This window comes from Diuraphis noxia, unplaced genomic scaffold (assembly GCF_037042655.1).
Source record: "Diuraphis noxia isolate RWA-SAM2 unplaced genomic scaffold, SU_Dnox_SAM2 contig0004, whole genome shotgun sequence".
Taxonomy (NCBI): domain Eukaryota; kingdom Metazoa; phylum Arthropoda; class Insecta; order Hemiptera; family Aphididae; genus Diuraphis; species Diuraphis noxia.
Genome location: NW_028301714.1, coordinates 37,195,892 through 37,216,772, shown reverse-complemented (window position 1 = coordinate 37,216,772; position 20,881 = coordinate 37,195,892). Strand labels below are relative to the sequence as shown.

The 20,881-nt window shown below is 27.8% G+C and overlaps 3 protein-coding genes across 3 annotated transcripts; all 3 read left to right on the top strand.

The window, feature by feature from the left end:
- Positions 1 to 2,676: 2,676 nt before the first annotated feature.
- On the top strand, positions 2,677 to 3,799 carry LOC107169980 (ionotropic receptor 84a-like). Its single transcript, XM_015519958.2, has 5 exons — positions 2,677 to 2,937; positions 3,007 to 3,122; positions 3,193 to 3,363; positions 3,438 to 3,661; positions 3,735 to 3,799. The coding sequence occupies exons 1-5, from the start codon at positions 2,677 to 2,679 to the stop codon at positions 3,797 to 3,799; spliced, it is 837 nt and encodes a 278-aa protein (XP_015375444.2).
- Positions 3,800 to 4,991: 1,192 nt separating this feature from the next.
- Positions 4,992 to 5,879, top strand: LOC149056020 (uncharacterized). The gene is made up of 4 exons (XM_089226988.1): positions 4,992 to 5,039; positions 5,207 to 5,344; positions 5,404 to 5,552; positions 5,639 to 5,879. Exons 1-4 carry the CDS (start codon positions 4,992 to 4,994, stop codon positions 5,877 to 5,879), a joined length of 576 nt encoding a protein of 191 aa, XP_089083114.1.
- A 4,060-nt stretch (positions 5,880 to 9,939) lies between these two features.
- On the top strand, positions 9,940 to 20,720 carry LOC149056019 (ionotropic receptor 84a-like). The gene is made up of 8 exons (XM_089226987.1): positions 9,940 to 10,176; positions 10,465 to 10,583; positions 10,648 to 10,818; positions 14,292 to 14,515; positions 16,186 to 16,400; positions 17,853 to 17,975; positions 18,097 to 18,245; positions 20,492 to 20,720. The coding sequence occupies exons 1-8, from the start codon at positions 9,967 to 9,969 to the stop codon at positions 20,718 to 20,720; spliced, it is 1,440 nt and encodes a 479-aa protein (XP_089083113.1). The 5' UTR covers positions 9,940 to 9,966.
- Positions 20,721 to 20,881: the final 161 nt, after the last annotated feature.

Here is a 20,881-nt window from a genome sequence, read left to right as displayed (position 1 = left end):
AAGTAGCAAATATAAAGCTAATAAATATAAGCTATAAAATCCGAACCCTGATTATAACTTAAAAATTATAATATAGGTACCTACTATTGTTTTGAACATTTCCTATGTCGTACGTGTGTAAGACGGAGACAACACATGCGGGTTAGATGTCCTCTTAATAATAAAACTATAGGTATACTATAGGTACCTATATAGTCATATATAAGTAGGTACTCACTCTGACACTACTCACTACTCAAATATTATAATTATATTTATATTGTATTTTTCTATAAACACTTAATTAGTTTATTATTGTAATAATATTGTCCTTCTAGCAATACCCACCAAGTACCCACCCACCAGCTCATATTTAAGGTGTTGCTTGAGCAACATTTGGACCCTAGGTTACACGCCACTGGTATATCATAATATTCAATATCGTTGAAACTTATTAATCGAGTATCAACAAAATATTCTAAAGAAGGAATATCCTTTTAAAGTTGAACGCGTTTCTTAATTATCCCATTAGTAGATTTAATAAAGCAACTATATAAACTAGTTATTACATGTTTGATGTAATCTATGGTGTGTTAAGTTAATTATCTAAAGAAATATGAGGAAGTTATTTAATTAATTGTTAAAAATGACATCGTAGATTGATTAGTAGAGTTAAACGATTCAGACCGAAGTGAAAGTCATATCTTAGTTTAAAATTTTAAATCCCCAACGATCTTAGCAACGAGAGATCGTAAATATGTATTTATCTACAGCTTTAGTTACTATTATTATTTTTTTTTTATTAGCTTTTTATATAACAATTATAGCTTAACAATTATAAAAATAACAATTATGCAAACATAGTATTTATGCAAAAGTTATTATTATTGCTACATAATATACACAATGTATAAACTAATGCAGTTTCATCATAATATTATTGACTTCTCCTTTTTGAACACGAAAATTGTAAAAAGGTACAAATAGTCAAAATAGTGTATTATATATTATTATACTTCAGTACTTAATTGTTAGATATAGGTAGCTCGTTATTTATCAGGTATGTAAAATATATAAATATAATATATATATTTTTAGCATTAATTAGATAAATATTTCTAGGTATGAAAAATGTGAACTAACATATTAAATGCGTTGATTTTATCTTAATAAACAGAGAAGATAAATGCAAGTACAGTTTTTATCTGTTTTATTTCATTTTACATTTCCAATTTAATAAGATAATAATCAAACACGAGAATATGGAAATTGAATCTATAAAAATCAATTTATTTTGATAAATTAATCACCAGATTAACCAATTAATAATAAATCTTATCTTAGACTACTTATAACAAAATAACGTTTTTTTAAATATATGTTTTGATATTTATTTATTTTTAATTCTGTTTGAAAGTAAATTGGAGCTTATAATATTGTATAATATATCCAATATAAAATGATCAATATTTTTTTTCATTTTTCATTCTTTTAATAAATAATAATTATGTTGACATTTACTGTTTTCAAACGCTATAAAAATATTGTTTAACTAATAATTTAAACTCTCGTTGTAAAATGACAACTCATGCTTCACACACGCACCTATTTCATTTATGTTAAGTTTTTGAATTAATTATGTTGTATTTTTTCAATATGTTTACTTAATTAATAATATTTCTAGATTATAAGCTAGGTATTTAAAGCATTTAATTCAATTCCAAACACCACTTATACCTACAACTTATTATTATTATTTAATTTTGTGAATAAAAATTAAAAAGTTTATGAAATGGGTAAATTTGTTATATTTTTGATATTTATGGTCTTAATAACTGGTATTTCAGCCAATTATAATGAAATTTTAAATGTATTAAAAACATTTTTTGGCCGGAGACATATTCAAACCGTGACAGCTGTAAATACGTGTTGGACAGTTGGTAAATATACATATAAATACATTATATTCGAAAAAAACATAATGTATAATAATATAGTCTGAAACATGTATATATCAAAACGAATGTGTCGAAAATGTACGAAGTATATGTTTTGAGTCTAGACGTCAATAAAAAACTCTTGGATGATCTCTCATTGGTCGATATATCCGTGTCTTTTAGTCCAATCACGCCACAAACACAAAACTTCTTCACATGGTACAGATGCGCCTTTATAATCGATTTGTCTTGTGGAAATTTAACAGAAAAATTAAAACAGGTAATTTTACCGGATAAATCTGACCATACATGTCAAACTTATACGGGTGCTTATAAAGTAAATTAAGTACCTATACCGTTATTATTATTACATTGTCACTTTTTTCGGTGTAAGTTGTGTGGTTTACACGTTACCTATAAAAATATACTATACATTTGAAAATATTCAACTAGGTACTTCACCGTTTGGTTTGGTGATTAGTATAAATTCGATTAACTAATCAAAAACTATAGTCAAATTCCGAACACGAATCACACACAAAGCTTTGTTCTGATGTAGTGTGGGTACCACTTTCGCAACCATGTATAATAATATTATTTTAATGAGACCGTTATATTATTATATTAATATGTTTAACAATATATTATAACATAAAATAATTTATTATTGTTTTATAATCGAATATAGATTTCAAACGATCGCTTGTTCAATACTCAAAACGATTGGATACTCTTTGATCAGAGTTCGTTTGCCAATGAAATGAGCTCAGCTGAATTTGCATTGCGAACATTTCAAATATATTTTACCAATGCCTATGTTCTACCAGATGCAGGTGTATTTTTATTTCTAGAGACAAATAACGATGTTTGGGAAATATGGAGTGGTTTTCGGGCTAGTAGATTGGACTCGATAAGAGTGTTTGAATATGGCACGGTATCTTCAAACCGGTTGAAAATTATACGTGAATTGCATGACGAGAGAAGAAATTTCCGTGGTATTATACTGAATTCTACAACAGTGGTTCGTAGACACCAAAAATATGAATCTAATATGGTACGAAATTAAACAGCTAAAGAATTTTTCAATTAGATAATTGACAGAGATCATTTTTTTGGATTTGACAAGCAAATTAGTTCTGACTTGGATGTATTCGCTCATATGCATTATGAAATGATCGTTACATTGGCTAATCAACTTAATTTTAAGTAAGTAAAAAACACAATAAATATTATTATTTAAATTGTATTTTGATTATAATGGCAGATATTTTTAAAGGATAAATCTTACTATTGACAACGATTACGGATGGTCTCTGGGCAATGGTACCTTTAGTGGTTTAACTGGACTTTTACAAAAAGAAGCAATTGATTTTAGTGCGACTGGTGTTTTTATTCGGCCAGATAGAATGTCAGTAATCGATTTTACAGTCGGCACAGTTACACTACGGTAAATTACAGATTATGTTTAAATTAAAAAAAAACACTATAAATTGCCAGTAAATTTAATATTTTTTTAAACAGAACTACAGCAATTTTTAGGCAGCCTTCGTTGTCTAGTGCACATAATATTTTATTTTTACCATTCACGTCTGATGTATGGATAAGTATATGTGCAACTTTATGTGTATTTGTGCTCACCTTGGTTTTCTTATTGCGTGTAAATAACTATTTTCTAGAGAAAACATGTAGTACACTGAATATTCCAGAAATAGTGATATTGGTCCACGGAGCTATATGTCAACAAGGTAAGCTTAACCATATACGCTGCAGTGTAACTTCTCTAGTTAAAATTCATTCATTTTTACCTTATTTAAATAGGTTTCTATTTTGCCGGTTATCTAATGGCCAAGTTAAAAGAAAAATTCCCTCACATGGGTACTTGATGCAATTAAATTTAAACCACCCAGATATTCATTTATCGCAAATAAATAAAAATAATATACATTTGTCATTTTTTATTGTTAAGATTTTTCTATCGAAAGAATTTATCTACCATTGGTAAATTAACTAGTCTATCAGTTCCAACCAGGATATTTTATATAAGGTAGTTCATAATTTTAACAGGCGCCATTTTATGAGTTTTAGGGTTTTAACATAAATTAAGAATGGTAAATATTTGAGATTTCATCCAATTCAAATTTTGTTATTTTTCTATCATTCTTATAATTAATGATTCATACAAATCTAAAACAATACACACTTCAAAGAATACACGACTTATTAGTTACTACTACATATAACTACCTACTATAGATAATGGAATTTCAATTTTTTTTTATTACTTTGGATAATTTATAAATAAAATGTATTCTGAGGTTATTGTATCATTGGGGAAATTTCTTTTCATTCTTTTACGTAAATTAAGTGCTCATCATACGTATTACGTAGGTATACCGAAGTTTGTATATCAAATGATGCTTTATTTAATATCGTATTATTTAAATACCTATGTATAGTTAAATTTAAATACATAAAAATATTATTTTTGAAAGATCTATAAAATGTGTACAATAAGAATATGTGAAAAGTTAATATAAATATTATAATGAATTATTTAATAAAACCACGGAAGAAGCCCCATTGGTGATGGGTGTAACTTCTTAAAACATAAATATATAAAAATTGGTTTAATGTGTATGAACAGTATAATTCAATACTGGCAGATCTCACTTTGCTATTATACTTTTCACTTAACAATATTAATTGGGTGATAGGTAAAATCAAATTGATTGATTAGCAACAATTCATATCTCATTCTGCGTAAAAACATATGTTTTGATTGGGAAATATTCAGATCTAGAGCCAATAAATTAAGTACCTATGCCTATAATATGATAGGTATGAATCATAATTTTATATCATCTGCCTAGTTTTGAGGCCGAAACAACCAAGATTATGATAATATTATGTTTAGGGTTTAATTCAGCTTCAACCTTGGGATCTATACGTGTCGTCATATCAATATTATTTTTTACATCTCTTTTCATATATACGTCGTATTCTGCAAGTATTGCTGCGCTAATTCAATCAAACAGTAATTCAATAAAGTCTATTCAAAATATAATAGAATCGCCCATGACATTTAGTGCTCAAATTAGTCCATATGGAAAACTTTATTTTGAAGTAAGTGATATGTCACAATATCGTACTTTCTATTACAGTGAATATAATTAGCAATTACTAACATGACACATTTATTGTGTTTAGATTCGATAATTTGTAATAAAATATATCTTTATGATATAGAATAAACATCTATACACAAAAATTGATATAAAATTTATTTAAACTGTGGTACTTTTCAGGAAACAGAAGATTCAGAATTAAAGAAACTTTATACGACAAAAGTATTACCTAGTGGAAATAAAGCGTTCGTTAGAGCTGCGGAAGGGATAGAAAAAATTCGAACGGAGTTTCATGGATTTCAGGTTTTTGTAATCTGTATTTTATTTTTACTACAAAATAAAATACAAATTTGTTACTGTAGGTAGAAGTGATATCAGCCTACAAGATTATTGGTCAAAAATGGCGCGAAGAGGAGAAATGTGCTTTGGGTGAGATTCAACTTTTCAAGATACCAGTTTTGTCAATAGCTTTAGTCAAAAAATCAGGACACAAAGACATATTCAAACAAAAGTATGCATTCAAACTCCTATTGTTGATGGCTTATGATCCTCCATTATAGACCATTATAAGTTATCATTACATTTTTCTACGCTCAGACTAATACAACAAATGGAAGTCGGGCTTAGTAAAAGAATCGCTAGTCAATGGATACCTAGAAAGCCATCGTGCGGATCGTCTAGCAGAGCCAAACAATACATTAGCGTTTCTGTTAAAGAAACACATCTAACACTTACAATATTTGGATTTGGTGTTTGCACTTCATTGCTGATTTTTATTCTGGAAGTATTACATCACACCTGGATGAATTACGAATCAAAAAAAAAAATGTGGAAGTAATATGCTAACGATTTAAATATGTTTGAAATATATAATAATAGTTTTGTGAATCATAACTAATTAATTTATGACTAATATTTTGACCACATCTTACCCCAGAAAAATCATAGTAACTTTTTTTTTTAAATTCATTTTTGATTTATTTATTTTTCAAATTATTTTATTTTATTATATTATTGTTTTTACTTTATACGACATACTATAGAGATATATTTTATATTGGTGTATGATAATAAAATAATATATTATCATTTGTTACTTGTCACATCAATGATATTAAAATGTATTAAACTAAAAAGTACTCATTGTTTTTTTTTTATATGTAGATTTTGCATACCTAGTCTAAATAGTATCATTCTAATATAACTAAATACTTAAAATCATAAAAATGTATACAAAATATAGCATTTTAATATTGTTTTGATATATTATATCTAATTGTTTATTTTATTGTTGAAGTTCAATTTAAAAAAATAATTAACTAAAACGTCAATAGCTTTTAAAAATCTATAAAATACGAGTACTGTCATTATTTGAAAACTCCAACTATGTTGATTATATGAGTTATTGTCTAATATTATGTACAACGTTTAAATAATTTTCATAGTCTTATCAGTCAATTTGGTTTTGAAAAATCTCAAATTATAACATGTATATGTATAATTTTCTCATACTAAGTGTCAATAGGAATTTCCATTTTCTTCGTATCATATTTTACATTTTTTTTATTGCATTTATTATGGAGTCTAAATCTAATTTTGTAATTATTGATTGACTGTACGACCGGACATTAGTGTCTCATACAATAATTGTATAAGTTTTATATTTGGGTTATATTAATATCATAATAACATTAACTAGTTAGCCAACATAATTAATTCAAAAATTAATTTGAAAAAAAATCAAATTTTGATATACTCGTAAGTACCTACTATTTAAAATATATTTTCATAAATACACATTTTATAAAATTAACTATAGTAGGTATCTATACTAAATAGTATATTTTAATAAAACACTATTGATAAATTTTGACCCATTATATACGTATTTAAACAACATCACGGCTCCCAGAGGCATCGCGAGAGTTGGTGAAGAGAGCTACATCTTGGTATTTTATACCATATTATTACTTCATACTATGCATTCGTTTGGATGACAATTAAGGCGTAAGTGGAATCGTTTATGTGTGCTAAAAACTATATTATGTAAAAACAAACACACCTCTACAGTTATGTAACTGTACAAAAGTCTAATCAAATCAATAAGGACATATACGGTCAAAATATCGTTCAAAGAAAGTTAACAAATAATTCATCTCCTTATGTCTATAATTCGTCTACATTCAGATCTAAAACTAAAAACTATATAAGTGATGAATTAAAATGTTTCTATAAAAGATTTCACAACCACTTAAATACTCATTCAAATCTCAAAATTTGGCTTCCACTACCATCCCAGGTCATTATCTAAGATAACTAAAGCGTGAGTAGTGCTGATAATTGTTATAAAAAAGTATAAATATTAAAATAATTAAATAATCCTATAGTAGGTGGCATTAATGGGTAGCTCCTTTCATAAAAAATAATGTTAACATGTCATATTCGTTACTCTTGCTTATATTCCTATTTAATCAAATGTACACATAGCTTGTAAAAATAAAATTTCACACACTTTTATATTATTTAATTTATATGTATTAAAAATCTATGAGAACTTATTGCAAAAATTTAATAATTGATGAGTTATAGATACTAGAAATTTATCCTAGGTATCTAGAATTTTTTTGAATTTTCAAAAAATAATATTTCTTCTTTTGAATAAGATTTTGAAAAATATTATTGTATTTTATTGTACCTATTGGCTATTGTTATTTAAATTTCGTCGCAAAAAGAACTATAAGGTATAAATTACTTTGCGACATGCAATACAGGTATTATGAATGATGATTTTTTTAAATGTACCCACATAATTTTAGATTAACAAGCTACTTTATTAATTTATAATTGTGCATATTATAATATAAATCCGTTTTAGACATCATAAAATTGAAAACCTATTTAAGTTTTAAATAATTGTGTACCTATCATTATTTTATATATTTTTGTGATATGAATGTATTTTTAAGTAGTACTTACGTATATTATTAAAACAGACAATAATAAACTATTATTTATAATATATTCTTAAACGATTCTCTTTCATTGTATTGAATGTAAAATCAATATTAGCTATATAAACACATTTAATATTTAAGAAATGGCGTGTTGACAAATCACTAATTCTGTTGGATATAACACGCAACTACTTATAATATATGAACTCGAATATTTAATATTCGTGTTATATGTTTAGCAGAACTTTTCTACACCATTTATAAATTTTTATAACAACTAACTAATAAAAATGTTTACATTATGTCATTTTTTTTTATTTTTCACAATTTTTGGAGTCAAAAACTGTGGAAATTATAACGGTCATAATAATTTACTAAATGGCTTGATAAATGTGTTCAAAAATTTGAATGTACATACAGTTTGGACCACCACATGTTGGAACACAAGTAATGCCATCTTATTATACGCAAAAAATGATCTTATATTAATATTCGCCTATGAATCAATCATGTAAAAATTTAATTTATTAAATTTCATGTGAAACTATAGATAAAAATAAATAAAAATATCAATATGTTATTGCTACAATAATTCAAATGTATCATATTTTAATATTTTATAATACAATATCAACTGGAGAATATTAAAACAATCATTTACAACTTAAAACATTTTAATTTATCCGATCCGTGGAAATGCATTAAATTTCCTAAACCATATATGATTAATCATAACACGAGTTACACTCATAATTATTATTATTATATTCTACTAAATATATATTATATAATGTAAAAAAAAAATATATGTAGCAAACGTTTAAGATGATTATTAAAACAAATTCAATTAAAATATTTTAATTAGGTACTTTTAATTTATATTATTATATCTTATACCTATTTTATAAAATAAATCATAAATCATTTATAATTAATATAAATCTACATCAAAATTATTATGTAACAGCTATAAATTATACCAATAAGTACCTATTAAAATATATTTTAGTTTATTAATACAAATGTTCGTGGTTGCATTCAATACAGGTATTAACAGTGAATTTCTCATGAAATTCTCAAACGAAGATATATCGATCAATTTTGATTTAAGAAATATACAGACGAGCGAATACCAGACGCAAAAGTCGTGGTTCAAGTCTGGAATATTAGTTGACTTATCGTGTAATCAAGCTTTCAATATACTTCAGCAGGTTGAATTTTTTGTAGTTTTTTTTTTTTTTTTAACAATTTATTGCATAATCATTTATTATCTATGAGCAAAATTTGTGTACAGAATTTTAAAATATCTAATACATAATGAAAAAAAATGAACTACAGTTTGGTACATCAATGTTGGGATGCTTATCTCGTTTCATTGATAAAAAGTGTCAATGAATACATTTAACAATAAAATGAGCAAGTTCTAATAATAGTCTAAAGCATCAAACATAATAAAAAGGCATACAATTTCTATCAATAACTTTAAAAAATAAATATCGACCGACGGTTAGTTATCAAAGCCGATTACCTATACTATAAATTTAATAATAATGGAACGAAAATATGCCATTATTGGTGTTTGACTGGTGAGGGAAAACACAAATTTATATGCAAAGATATATAACTAAGGACTTTATATTCTAATGGTGTGTTACAATTTTTATCGTATCTTAAAATCAGATTTATTCATTCACTGATCAAAACAGAAATATAGTTTAAACCATAAGTTATATCAGTACCCACAGGTACTTTGTTTTATGCTGATGAAATAAAATAATATAAATATTTTAATGTTTAAACATATATAATATTGCAAATAAGATAGATAATATGTTTCATAATATAAACATTAAATAGGCATCAAAAAGACGGCTGTTCAACCTTCAAAATGACTGGGTTCTTTTTAATCAACACGGAAATCCGAATAAAACCGACGCCCTAGAAATTGCTTTACAATCGTTCAGAACGCATATGAATCAAGCCTATGTGATGCCAGACTCAACAGTGTATCTATTGATAGAGGTCGATAGAAATGTCTGGGAAATATGGGATGGTTTTCGTTTGGGTGTTACCGAAGAAGTTCAAGTGTCCCGAGTGGGCGTGATGACACCGGATCAAGTGGAAATTAAACGATCCGATCGGACGAACTTCCAGCGTGTAATCCTCTCAGCGTCTACGGTAGTAAGTTCCATTGAAAAGATTTAAATCAACAGAATATTATATTGTTGTATAACATAAATATTATATTATAATTATTAGTAACTGAAGTTCTTTTTTAAGGTAATCATATTAGTTATATTTTATAATTAATATATTAGGTTGATATACACTATGATATAATTTACTACCTTCGTAACTATTACAGTATGTAAAACATCACTATTTATATTTACATATTAAAATTTTTGCTGAAATCAAAGAACTCAAATTGATAAAAAGTATAATTGTCTAATGTAACATATTTATCAGATTTTAGAACCAAATAGCTTTCGAGGTTGGAATAAGCCTATACTTACTCACAATTTAGATGCATTTGCTCATATGCACTACGCCATTTGTACTGTGTTAGCGGAACAATTGAACTTCACGTTAGTACAATTATTTAAGTTATTTCTGATATCTATCAATTACTACGTTTGTCTGTTCCCATAGGCTAAACTTGTCTTTGTCTGCCGATTATGGATGGAATTACGGTAACGGGACGTACAGTGGTTTAATGGGAAAACTGCAAAGAGAAGAAATTGACTTTACGGCTGCCGGTGCTCTGATGAGATCAGATCGAATGGATGTTGGTGAATTGACCGTCGGGACATTCGTAGCTCGGTAACGATTGACAATTTAACAATGATTAATACATTTATTCTAAGTGAAATATTGCGCTTTACAGTAGTGACCTACACACAGTTGCAGGTTTATGTTGTTCTAACTCCATTTTTTATTTTTACTTTTTTTTTTTAATACTCAATGCCTATATTATGAACCTGGACATTTTCAATATTTACAATTAGTATTAATTTATCTAGGTAAAAATTATTAAACTGTTAAAAATTTAAGTTATAGCCGTTATAGGTTTTTGTTATACGCTTTATATTATACTAGCTGACCCGTCACAGCTTCGCCCGTGATTGGTTGTTTATTTTGCCTTCGGACCATGATATGTAGAATTTTTTATCAAAAATTATTGTTTATTGTGATCGGCTAGTAAATATAAAAAACGGTTTCTAGCGTTATAAATGATAAAAATAAATACTGATAAAAAAGAAATAATTTATGGTTGATAAAGATTTATTAAAGATTTATTAAAGAAAAAAAAAGAATTAAAATATGAATTTTATAAGACTTCTGAGTATATGATGTTTTTTGTTATATTTCCTGTTGAAATTAAAATCATAAGATGATTCGGGTCTCCAGTTCGAGAAAATGCCACGTATAATTGCCCATGTGAAAAGCACTCTGTACGAAGATCTACGCCAACGTACTTGAATGTTTGACCTTGTGCTTTGTTTATGGTAATGGCAAAAGAAACTTTAACCGGGAATTGAAGCCGTTTGAAAGAAAACGGCAAGTCAGAGGGAATCATGGGAATTCTTGGAATAAATGCAATTTCTCCTTTCGCTGGCCCTGTAAGAATTACGGCTTCTATAATATTATTTCGCAACGATTTTATTTGTAATCTTGTACCGTTACATAAGTTCGGTGGTTGAAGATTACGTAATAATGTAATTGGAGCACCAATTTTTAATTTTAGTTTATGAGGAGGAAATCCCGAAGGAGAAAGAGAATTGAGAAATTCTTGTGGATAATGAATAGCATCATCTGTTGATGTAACTGTATCAATAGATAGATATTCACGTGAGTGTCCATCGAATTTTAGAAGGATGATATCATTAATTTCTTCTGCTGTTACATTTCTTGGAGTGATTATAGCTCTTTCACATAACCACTGATCTGATTTATTGGACAGATTAAAAATGTCTGGATAAACTGTAGAAATCAACTCTAACACGTTATTGACCACCCGTCCAATCGTGTGATTGACAGAAATGTAACTCGTCCAATTTGAAGCGCTTTAATATTTAAATAATCAATCTCGGATTGATAATTAAACGCTGATTTCATACTCAAAGCGTTACGTTGCTCCTGAGCACGTGTTTGAGAACGTTCTGGTGTGTTATTTTGTTGCCTTCTGTTATACATTCGAGATGCATTGGCAGTTCTTCTGCTAATGCGTGCTCTTTGCGCTCTCGGCATGATAATGAATTGGCCACTTACTCAAAATTTGGGTAAGAAAAAAAGGTAAAAAAACTAAGTACAAATTATGCCAGTGTGCTGATGCCAGTGACTGATGTTCTCTTAGATTGTTTACTATAATGTAATATTACAAAAACTTTAGCCACAGCAACGCGTGGCCGGGTCGGCTAGTAATATTATAATATACAAACATGCCCGATAAACCAATAGCAACCACTATATAATACACTACTTATTATTATTTTAATCTGCAACAATAAACTAAATTTTTTATAATTTAGTTTGTTTTTTTCTAGACAGATGGCGCCACTGTTGTATTATTGACATACAGATTTCCTACATTTCGGGTGGATTTTCATAAAATATTCTTTCATAATAACCTTGTCCTATCAGTAACCAATAGTAACTATATGTCATACAATAAGTTTATCATATGTTTCCATTTTATATAAGAACAACTCATCCTCTTTGGATCTGCAACCTATAGAACCGTAACAACTAAAAATATTTAGTATATTTTTTGGCCGAAAGAGGGCGCCACTACTTTGATTCTGTTTTTGATTTTGTATGAACTTTATACTTTTTTTTTATTGACAAAAGTGTTACTATAACCTTCAGCGGAGTGTCGGGTTTCAGCCAAAAACAATTTCAACCAAATCGGTTCAGTAGTTTTCTCGGTTAGCGCGGTCTAAGAAAAACCCTTACAATTTTATATAATAGTATAGATTTATTTTTAGGTTTAGAATATTCATTTTGTACTACTCAGGACTGTGTAAAAATGTAATCAAAGGTAAACATAGATACTTCGAAAACTGAAGTTCAACTAATCAACACTATGACTAATCCAACCATAGTACCATACTGATACGTAAACAATAGTAATCTCCACCACCGTAGCAGTTATTTTCTTGTACACTACCTAGTACTAGTAGTACCTAATGAAGCTTTGTGAAGTTTCTGTAGATACTGATTTATAATATGATTTATATGAAAAATTAATATTTTCAATTTGTATATTAATAGGTGACAGATACATAATATTAGGTATTATACATTTATACTCTGTCCAGCCGTTCAGCGAGAGAACACTACGCCGCGCTCCGAGGACTGATAAATATATTTTGTTCTTCTGCACATACCCACGTGTCCCCCTATGATAGAGGAACCGATTTCTAGACTGAGTATAATACATATAAATTATAAATATTCAGTAATTTTATCGTAAATATTTTATCATCATCTAGGTAGGAGGAAAATTATAAAAAAATTAATTATAAAATGTAGTGCGCGTCGTCATCCATTACGGTATAGACTGAACTTGAAAGTTATATTTTTTAAACTTCACCAATTTATTAGATTCTGATATAAACTTTATGATGATATACTTGAAATATTGAGATAATATTTAAGAGGATGTACTTAGCGTACTATTTGTTTTCTCTCTCTGGTCCACACTCAACATATAGTAAGTAATACAAAATCAAATAACCATAAAATATAATATGTCATTCCCTCAAAAATATTATTTTTATGTTTTTTGTAATTGGTGATTTTACTCTAAAACTACTTAGAAACATAGAACAAATGATTCTGCATAAATACGTTTTGACTATGTTTAGCGTGAGCCAAAGAGAGAAAACACATTGTGCGCTGACGTCCTTTTAATGTTTTTAGTTCTTAGTAATTGTACAATTATTCGAATTCATATATTATATACGAATTATATCTTTCTTCAACTAAGCTCTGTACGATTTCATGCTTTAAAATCAGGTTTAACACTTTATATAATTTTAAATATTTTTTTAATGATAATTTATGACTTAAAAAAATATATGTGAGGTATGAACACTAGGTACTGCAAGTAACGTAATACAATTGACCAATAAAATAAATTGCTTGAAAATCATATTATACATTTATTTTGATTTGGTTTTTTTTTAATAATTTACTATAAATTTCAACAATATTTTTAAATCTCTATTCAATACGTCATGGATATTCGATATTTGCAAAACAAAACAGAGCAGTTAATTTTATGTTCACAGAACTGTTGCAATTTATAAACAGCCTCCTTTATCTAGTGTCAACAATGTTTTCACCCTGCCATTCGTGCTTAACGTTTGGATAGTGATGTTTGTTGTGATGTCAGTATTTACCGTGGCTCTGATATTTTTCATATGGACATCCAATTGGTTACATGGCGTAGAAACACGACTTTCGATCACATTAGATACGATCACGTTGGTCTTAGCCGCTATTTGTCAACAAGGTATACATACAAAAAAAATTAAAAGTTTGCACGTTTATAATAAAATAATAATAATAATACACTGGATATTGTTATTTTAACAAGTCACACATGACACATTGCAATGTCCCGCAAACTTTTTCTCTTTTTTTCTATATATTTTTATAGCCATCTGGTATTTTCTACTCGTGATTTTTCATGTATCAATATCAAAAATATCTAACAAATGTCAAATGTAGTCACAAATCATTAAAAATATATTCTTAATGTGTTGATATAAATTATTTTAAAAGTTAAGATGTTGATATTAAAACCAATCATGTTATCGTATAAAATAACAGATAATATCCAAAATATGTCAGTAATCTGCGGGAGTATCTTATACTTGCTGAAAATAATAGATACACGGAAAAAAACATAATTATGATTATCAGAGTTTGATTATATTACCACAATAGTGCCAGTCACAAAAATATGATTATATGATCAGTTAATGTTACAATAAACCTTTATTGATAAACTTAGTTACAGTTATCGGACGAGTTGTTAAAATAACAATACTAGTATATTATGAAGCCATTATTTATATAGTTGTTGTCTCCACAAATAATGTGTTGTAGATGATTGGTAGTATGGTTAAAACAAAGTTATATCAAGAATGATTCTAACATATAGTTCAATGACTCTTCAATAGAAAGCCTTACCGTATCAAATACTAAAAAAGTTGTTAACATTACATTAACATGGGGTGCTTACTTAAAATGTTTACATGATAAACCTATATTAGATGAAGTTTCTTTGCAAATAAAATAACAAACATAACAAAAGTTTTAAGAATTTAAAAACATTTAAAATGTTATAATTTTCATTATCCTATTATGTAATAAAAACCCATTCATTTCAGTATGCACTTATCTAGAGCCAATCCGGTGGTCAAAGATTGAACAATTTAACAATTTATACAAACAAATTTACAACTAGGGTTAAATTATAATGAAAAAATGGGAATGGGACATGAAAGTCCACGGGCAAATGCATTTCAAGAAGTAAAAATAAACAATTAAGGTTGACTGTATTTAAGTTTTTAATTATTATAGGTACCTTGCTAGTACAACACTAGCCTACTATTAACAATATTATTAATTCATTAATGAATGAGGTTATATTCACAGCGCAAAAAGTTATTAGTTTATAAAAACGTAAATAAAAAAATTAAATTTTTTTAAATGAAAAATGAGAAGAGAAACACAGGCATCCGCGGGAAATTGCATTTCAAGAAGCTAAACAAAAAATGATACGATAATATAAGAAAACACATTCCACAATTTACAAAATCTTAAACCCAAAAATATATTCTCATTATTTTCGATAATAACTTCAACAAAGAATGGCTATTTATATGATAACAGTTTATCAGAGTTCAAAAAATATATACAAAAAAGGCAAACACGATAAAATTACTTTTTTTTAAATGATAAAGGAAGCACTGTCACCCGTAAGAAAATGCATTTCAAGAAGAAAAAAAAATAATACGGTTCGTATTGTAATATAATACAGCGATATAGCATATTATTAAAATAAACAAGCCATCAATAATTCGATATCAATAGATAGTAGAACGTTATTTTCAGATCAAAAAGCAATGTCTTTGATGTTTTAGATTTGACTATATACGCTCATTTTTTTCGCAGGCCTTTCGGTAGCGACTGCCCAATACTCGGGCCCCACACGGATGGCCACTTTTACACTGTTCCTGTGCGCAGTATTCTTGTTCACATCGTACGCGGCTTACATCGTAGTTATGCTCCAGTCACCCAGCCAGACGATTAACACAATCAAAGACTTGGCAGACGTGCCGATCACGTTCAGTGCACAAGATACTAGACACAATTACATATATTTCAATGTAGGTACAAAAATAATGTCACTTATTATAATGATAGCGCGATGTAATATTGTAAATTGTGTACATATTACATTTTTAAGTCGCGTTTTTGTTACAATAGTGCACAGGGTTGGCGTTGAAGAACAATTCTGACTGGGAAAATGTATGATCCAGTCACACTTCTACGTATGTCTTCGTTATGAGAATAATAAATATTATGGGGGTTACGGTAAGAGGGCTGATTATATTTCCCTCCTCCAACACCAAATATATTTACAATAATTATTTATTAATCTAAACTTTAAGTTCATATCTCTTTTTTGAGGTCCATAAAAAAGCAATCCTTAAATCAGTATCAACATTTTAGTATGACTCTACCCTTTCTCAATTGTTAAATACCTATATACGACTAGATATATGTACTCTCTTAAAAAATTTTTAAAAAAAGTTAAATTAACAATTTATTAAATACAATATAAGTAGGCGATATTATATCCTTGAGACCTTTTTATTACAATTCATAATTTATACCCTTAAGAGAACACCATATTTGAATTGGTTGTTACCGTCTTACAAGTGTGCAACATATAAAATGTACGCTAAGCAGTTCACGTTTAGCTTTTATAAATCAGAGTGAATCGACCTATATAATGAAACTTAATGAAAAGACGATTATCTATGTTCGTGTATCATATTGTTTAAGGATAATTCAGTTTTTAAATGAGATGAGGATTTTTAAGTCAGTTTATTTTGTATATACCCAAAACTTTCAATACAGTCAATATTTTATCAAACACAGGTTTTTTTTCAACGCTTTCGAAAAATACTTAGGATTTTCAATTTTTACCTCATCAATGCAGCAATAAAATTCATTTTTCATCAGAAACGACAATAAAGACGAAAATCAGAGCATTTTTAGTGTCCCAAAAATTGGTAACTCTTAAGATAGGGAAAAATTTATATTTAAAAATTTTTTTGTTTTTGCAAAAATGCAACTTACTGATTCCATAAACTCGGCTTAGTTTTGAAATTGACTCAGTAATCCGCCCTTCATAAAATTCAAAAATAAGTAAAATATTTATGAAAATAGATAGAAGCAGGAGTCGGCAGCACCGAAAAGTTAACGTTTTACAAATTTTTTTGAACAAGATGTTTCAGCCCAGTTTGAAAGTCGCATATTTTTACTAGGATACCTATACTGGCTATACCAAGCCTTTCGTAAGATCAGGTTTCTAGATTAGTATTTCATAGATTTTAATATGGTTTTTAATACCCTCCACGTAACCATACGAAATGTATTATAATATGTATGAGGACGTAGGTATATCATATTAATATTTTCACAGCATTATTAACCAACCGAAATTGGACGCAAATTTTATGATTGGCAATTTAAATTTTTGTTTTCAGTTAAAATAATTGTGTCTATCTTAAATTTATGCAATGTACACGATTGAAAATATTTAATTACAGGAAACAGAAGATGAATATATTAAGAAAATCTATCGCGAAAAGATGAAACCACAAGGTAAAATGGCGTTTACAAGTCCAGAAATAGGTGTAGAACGGGTTCGAAACGAATTTCATTCGTATTTGGTGAGTTATAAAAGGTACCATTTTATACTAATTATATATACGATTTTTTAAACGCTTGTAAACGTAAAGTCGTAATGCGTATAAAATATGTAGTATAAAGTAATTTAAAAATAATTTTTAGGTGGAAATCACATTAGCGTATCATATAATAGCTAAAACATGGCAAGAACATGAAAAATGCAGTTTATCTGAAACAGAGTTGTATAAAATACCACTTCTTACATTATATATCGTTAAAAAATCAGGATACAAAGACGTATTCAAACAAAAGTATGTATTTAAGCATAAAAAGTGTAGGTATACCTTATTAGTAAATTCAAGACTTAAAAGTAAGTTCAGCGATAAAACTTAATAAAAAACTATATTACATATTTTGGACTTTAAAAATATATACAGAGTGATTCACCGTGTATGCTAATCTCTATTTTCATTTAATATAGGAACCTATAATGACATTATTCAAACTTTAATTTACGGAATTCTTAAATTTCTTAAAATTCTCGAGATTTTTATAGATATTACTTAAGGAGTGTTCTGTGACCATGTTAAATGATATTTTTTAAATGAGATAATTTTTTTTTAATGTTGCAAGCCCTAATTAAAAATTCAAATAAGTAGTTTTTCAGTTATTGAAATTAAAAATTCTAAATGAAGGATAATAATCCTTAAAAATGGTTTTATAAAAATATAATATAAATGTAATATTGGACCTAGTGCTTTAATAATACTTGGACCATTCTTACAAGTTAAAAAAAAATGTTGTTAGACACAAAGTGGTCTGTTAAAAGTAGTTAGATACAGTTCGCTGCCCAGCCCCTAGCCTTTTTTTTTCAAAATAAATGAAGTCTCGATAAATAATTGTATACTATAAAATACTACAAGCATGAAACTAAAAATGAATTAAAGTTGCTAAATTGCTAAATTAAAAACAGATATATATATATATATATATATATATATATTAGTATGTACACTGTACAGGTGTATAATTTGATAACTCCATAAGATATATTGGGCGAATGGGTGATTCGGCCCCTAAGCAAAAATCTTGTCAGAGCCAAGTGATCAGGCTGACATTGGTTTAAACCAGGAATGGCCAACATGAATACCTACGTCTACGAGCAGCATGGATAATGAGATCAATGATGTTAAGAGTCAAAATGTTTATAAATACATTTTATAATTTTTATAATTTTATCACATTTTTTATCGTCAATAAGTAAATATTGATTTTTTTTTAATAAAACATAAGCCGCAAGTTGGCCACCACTGATTTAGACTAATATTAATAATTTAAAATTAAGACAATAACTAAGATCCCTATTTTTCAAACCCATTATCATGATTCATAGAATATTGTACATAAAATTAAATAACTAAAAAATGATTCGTTTAAAATTTTAAATTGTTGTTATGATACGTCCATATTTTCAGAAAACAATATATTTGATAAAAATAATTTACAGTGCAAAAGTGGTTCAAGACAGGCCCGTGCGCAAGGGGGGAATTTTGGGGGTTCAACCCCCCCCCCCCATGGCCGAAAAAATCGTGTTTTTCATTTTTGATCTATTACCTATATATCATATTTTCCAATCTTATTTGTAATAAATAATAATGCATAACATAATAGTACAATACTATAATAATATAATATAGTGTTGTCTTCATGTTTGCTGTTTATCGACTTTCGTAATCATTGCCGTTATCGATAAAATATAATGACAATAAAAGTTGTTTATAATCATAGTTCATACACAACGATTGTAAGCTCACAGTGAGACGTTAGTTATAGTGTTAAAATATTCGAAACGCCCTTGATGCCCTTGATATTTGTAATGCAGATGCATTTCCAAATGTCCATAAAATGTTACGTGTAATGTCAGTTTTGCCTGTGACTACAACGACTAATGAAAGGTCGTTTTCTACATTACGTCGGCTGAAAACTTACCTACGATCAACAATGGGCAAAGATCGCTTAAATGGACTGGCATCATTGAATATACATCGTGATATAAACGTGGACATAAATCAAGCACTGAATCAATTCTTTTCTGTCCCTCGTCGAGTTAATTTATTAAAAAAATGATTTGTATTTTATAGTAGGTATTGTTAAAAAACACATTTAACATAGGTACTTACAAAATTAATAATAAATATAAATATGTTATAATACTATTTGCTGATTATTGATGTATCTATGTTATACATTTTTATTTTTCAAAACACCCCCCATTCTAAAATCCTGCGCACGGGCCTGGTTCAAGAGTTTGTAAAATAGAAATTTTTATCTTAACAAACCATCTTTAAGACATTATTAAAATATAGTCTTTATTTACATTTAAATATTTCAATTTTAAAAAATTAAATCAAATTAAAAATAAAGTAGAGCTTGCTTGTTAACCATCCAGTATTGTGTACAACTTTTAGACTTATGAAAACCCTATTATTTTGATAAATATACATATTCATGGTTAAAATTTTACTAAATATTTACAATGGTATAATTACCGTTACAGAATGATACAGCAACACGAAATTGGCTTAAAAGATCGAATCACCAAGAACATAATGCCACAGAAACAAAAGTGTGTTTCAGCCATTTCTGGCGTTGCACGTTTCGACAGCGTATCCATAAAAGAAATATATCCAGCATTATTATTTCTCGGTTACGGTATATTTACTTCTTGTTTACTATTGTTATTTGAATTCATTTATAAGAACCACGTTGATAAACAAAATACATAATATTATTATGAAAATTAAATGATCAATTTATTATTGTTGCAAAACGATAATACTGTAATTTCAAAAAAAATGTGTATATATAACTGACATAAAATTTTCCCTATACATAATAACATGGTATTATAAGTAGGTTAGGCAGGCACACGGTTAACATGCAGAAT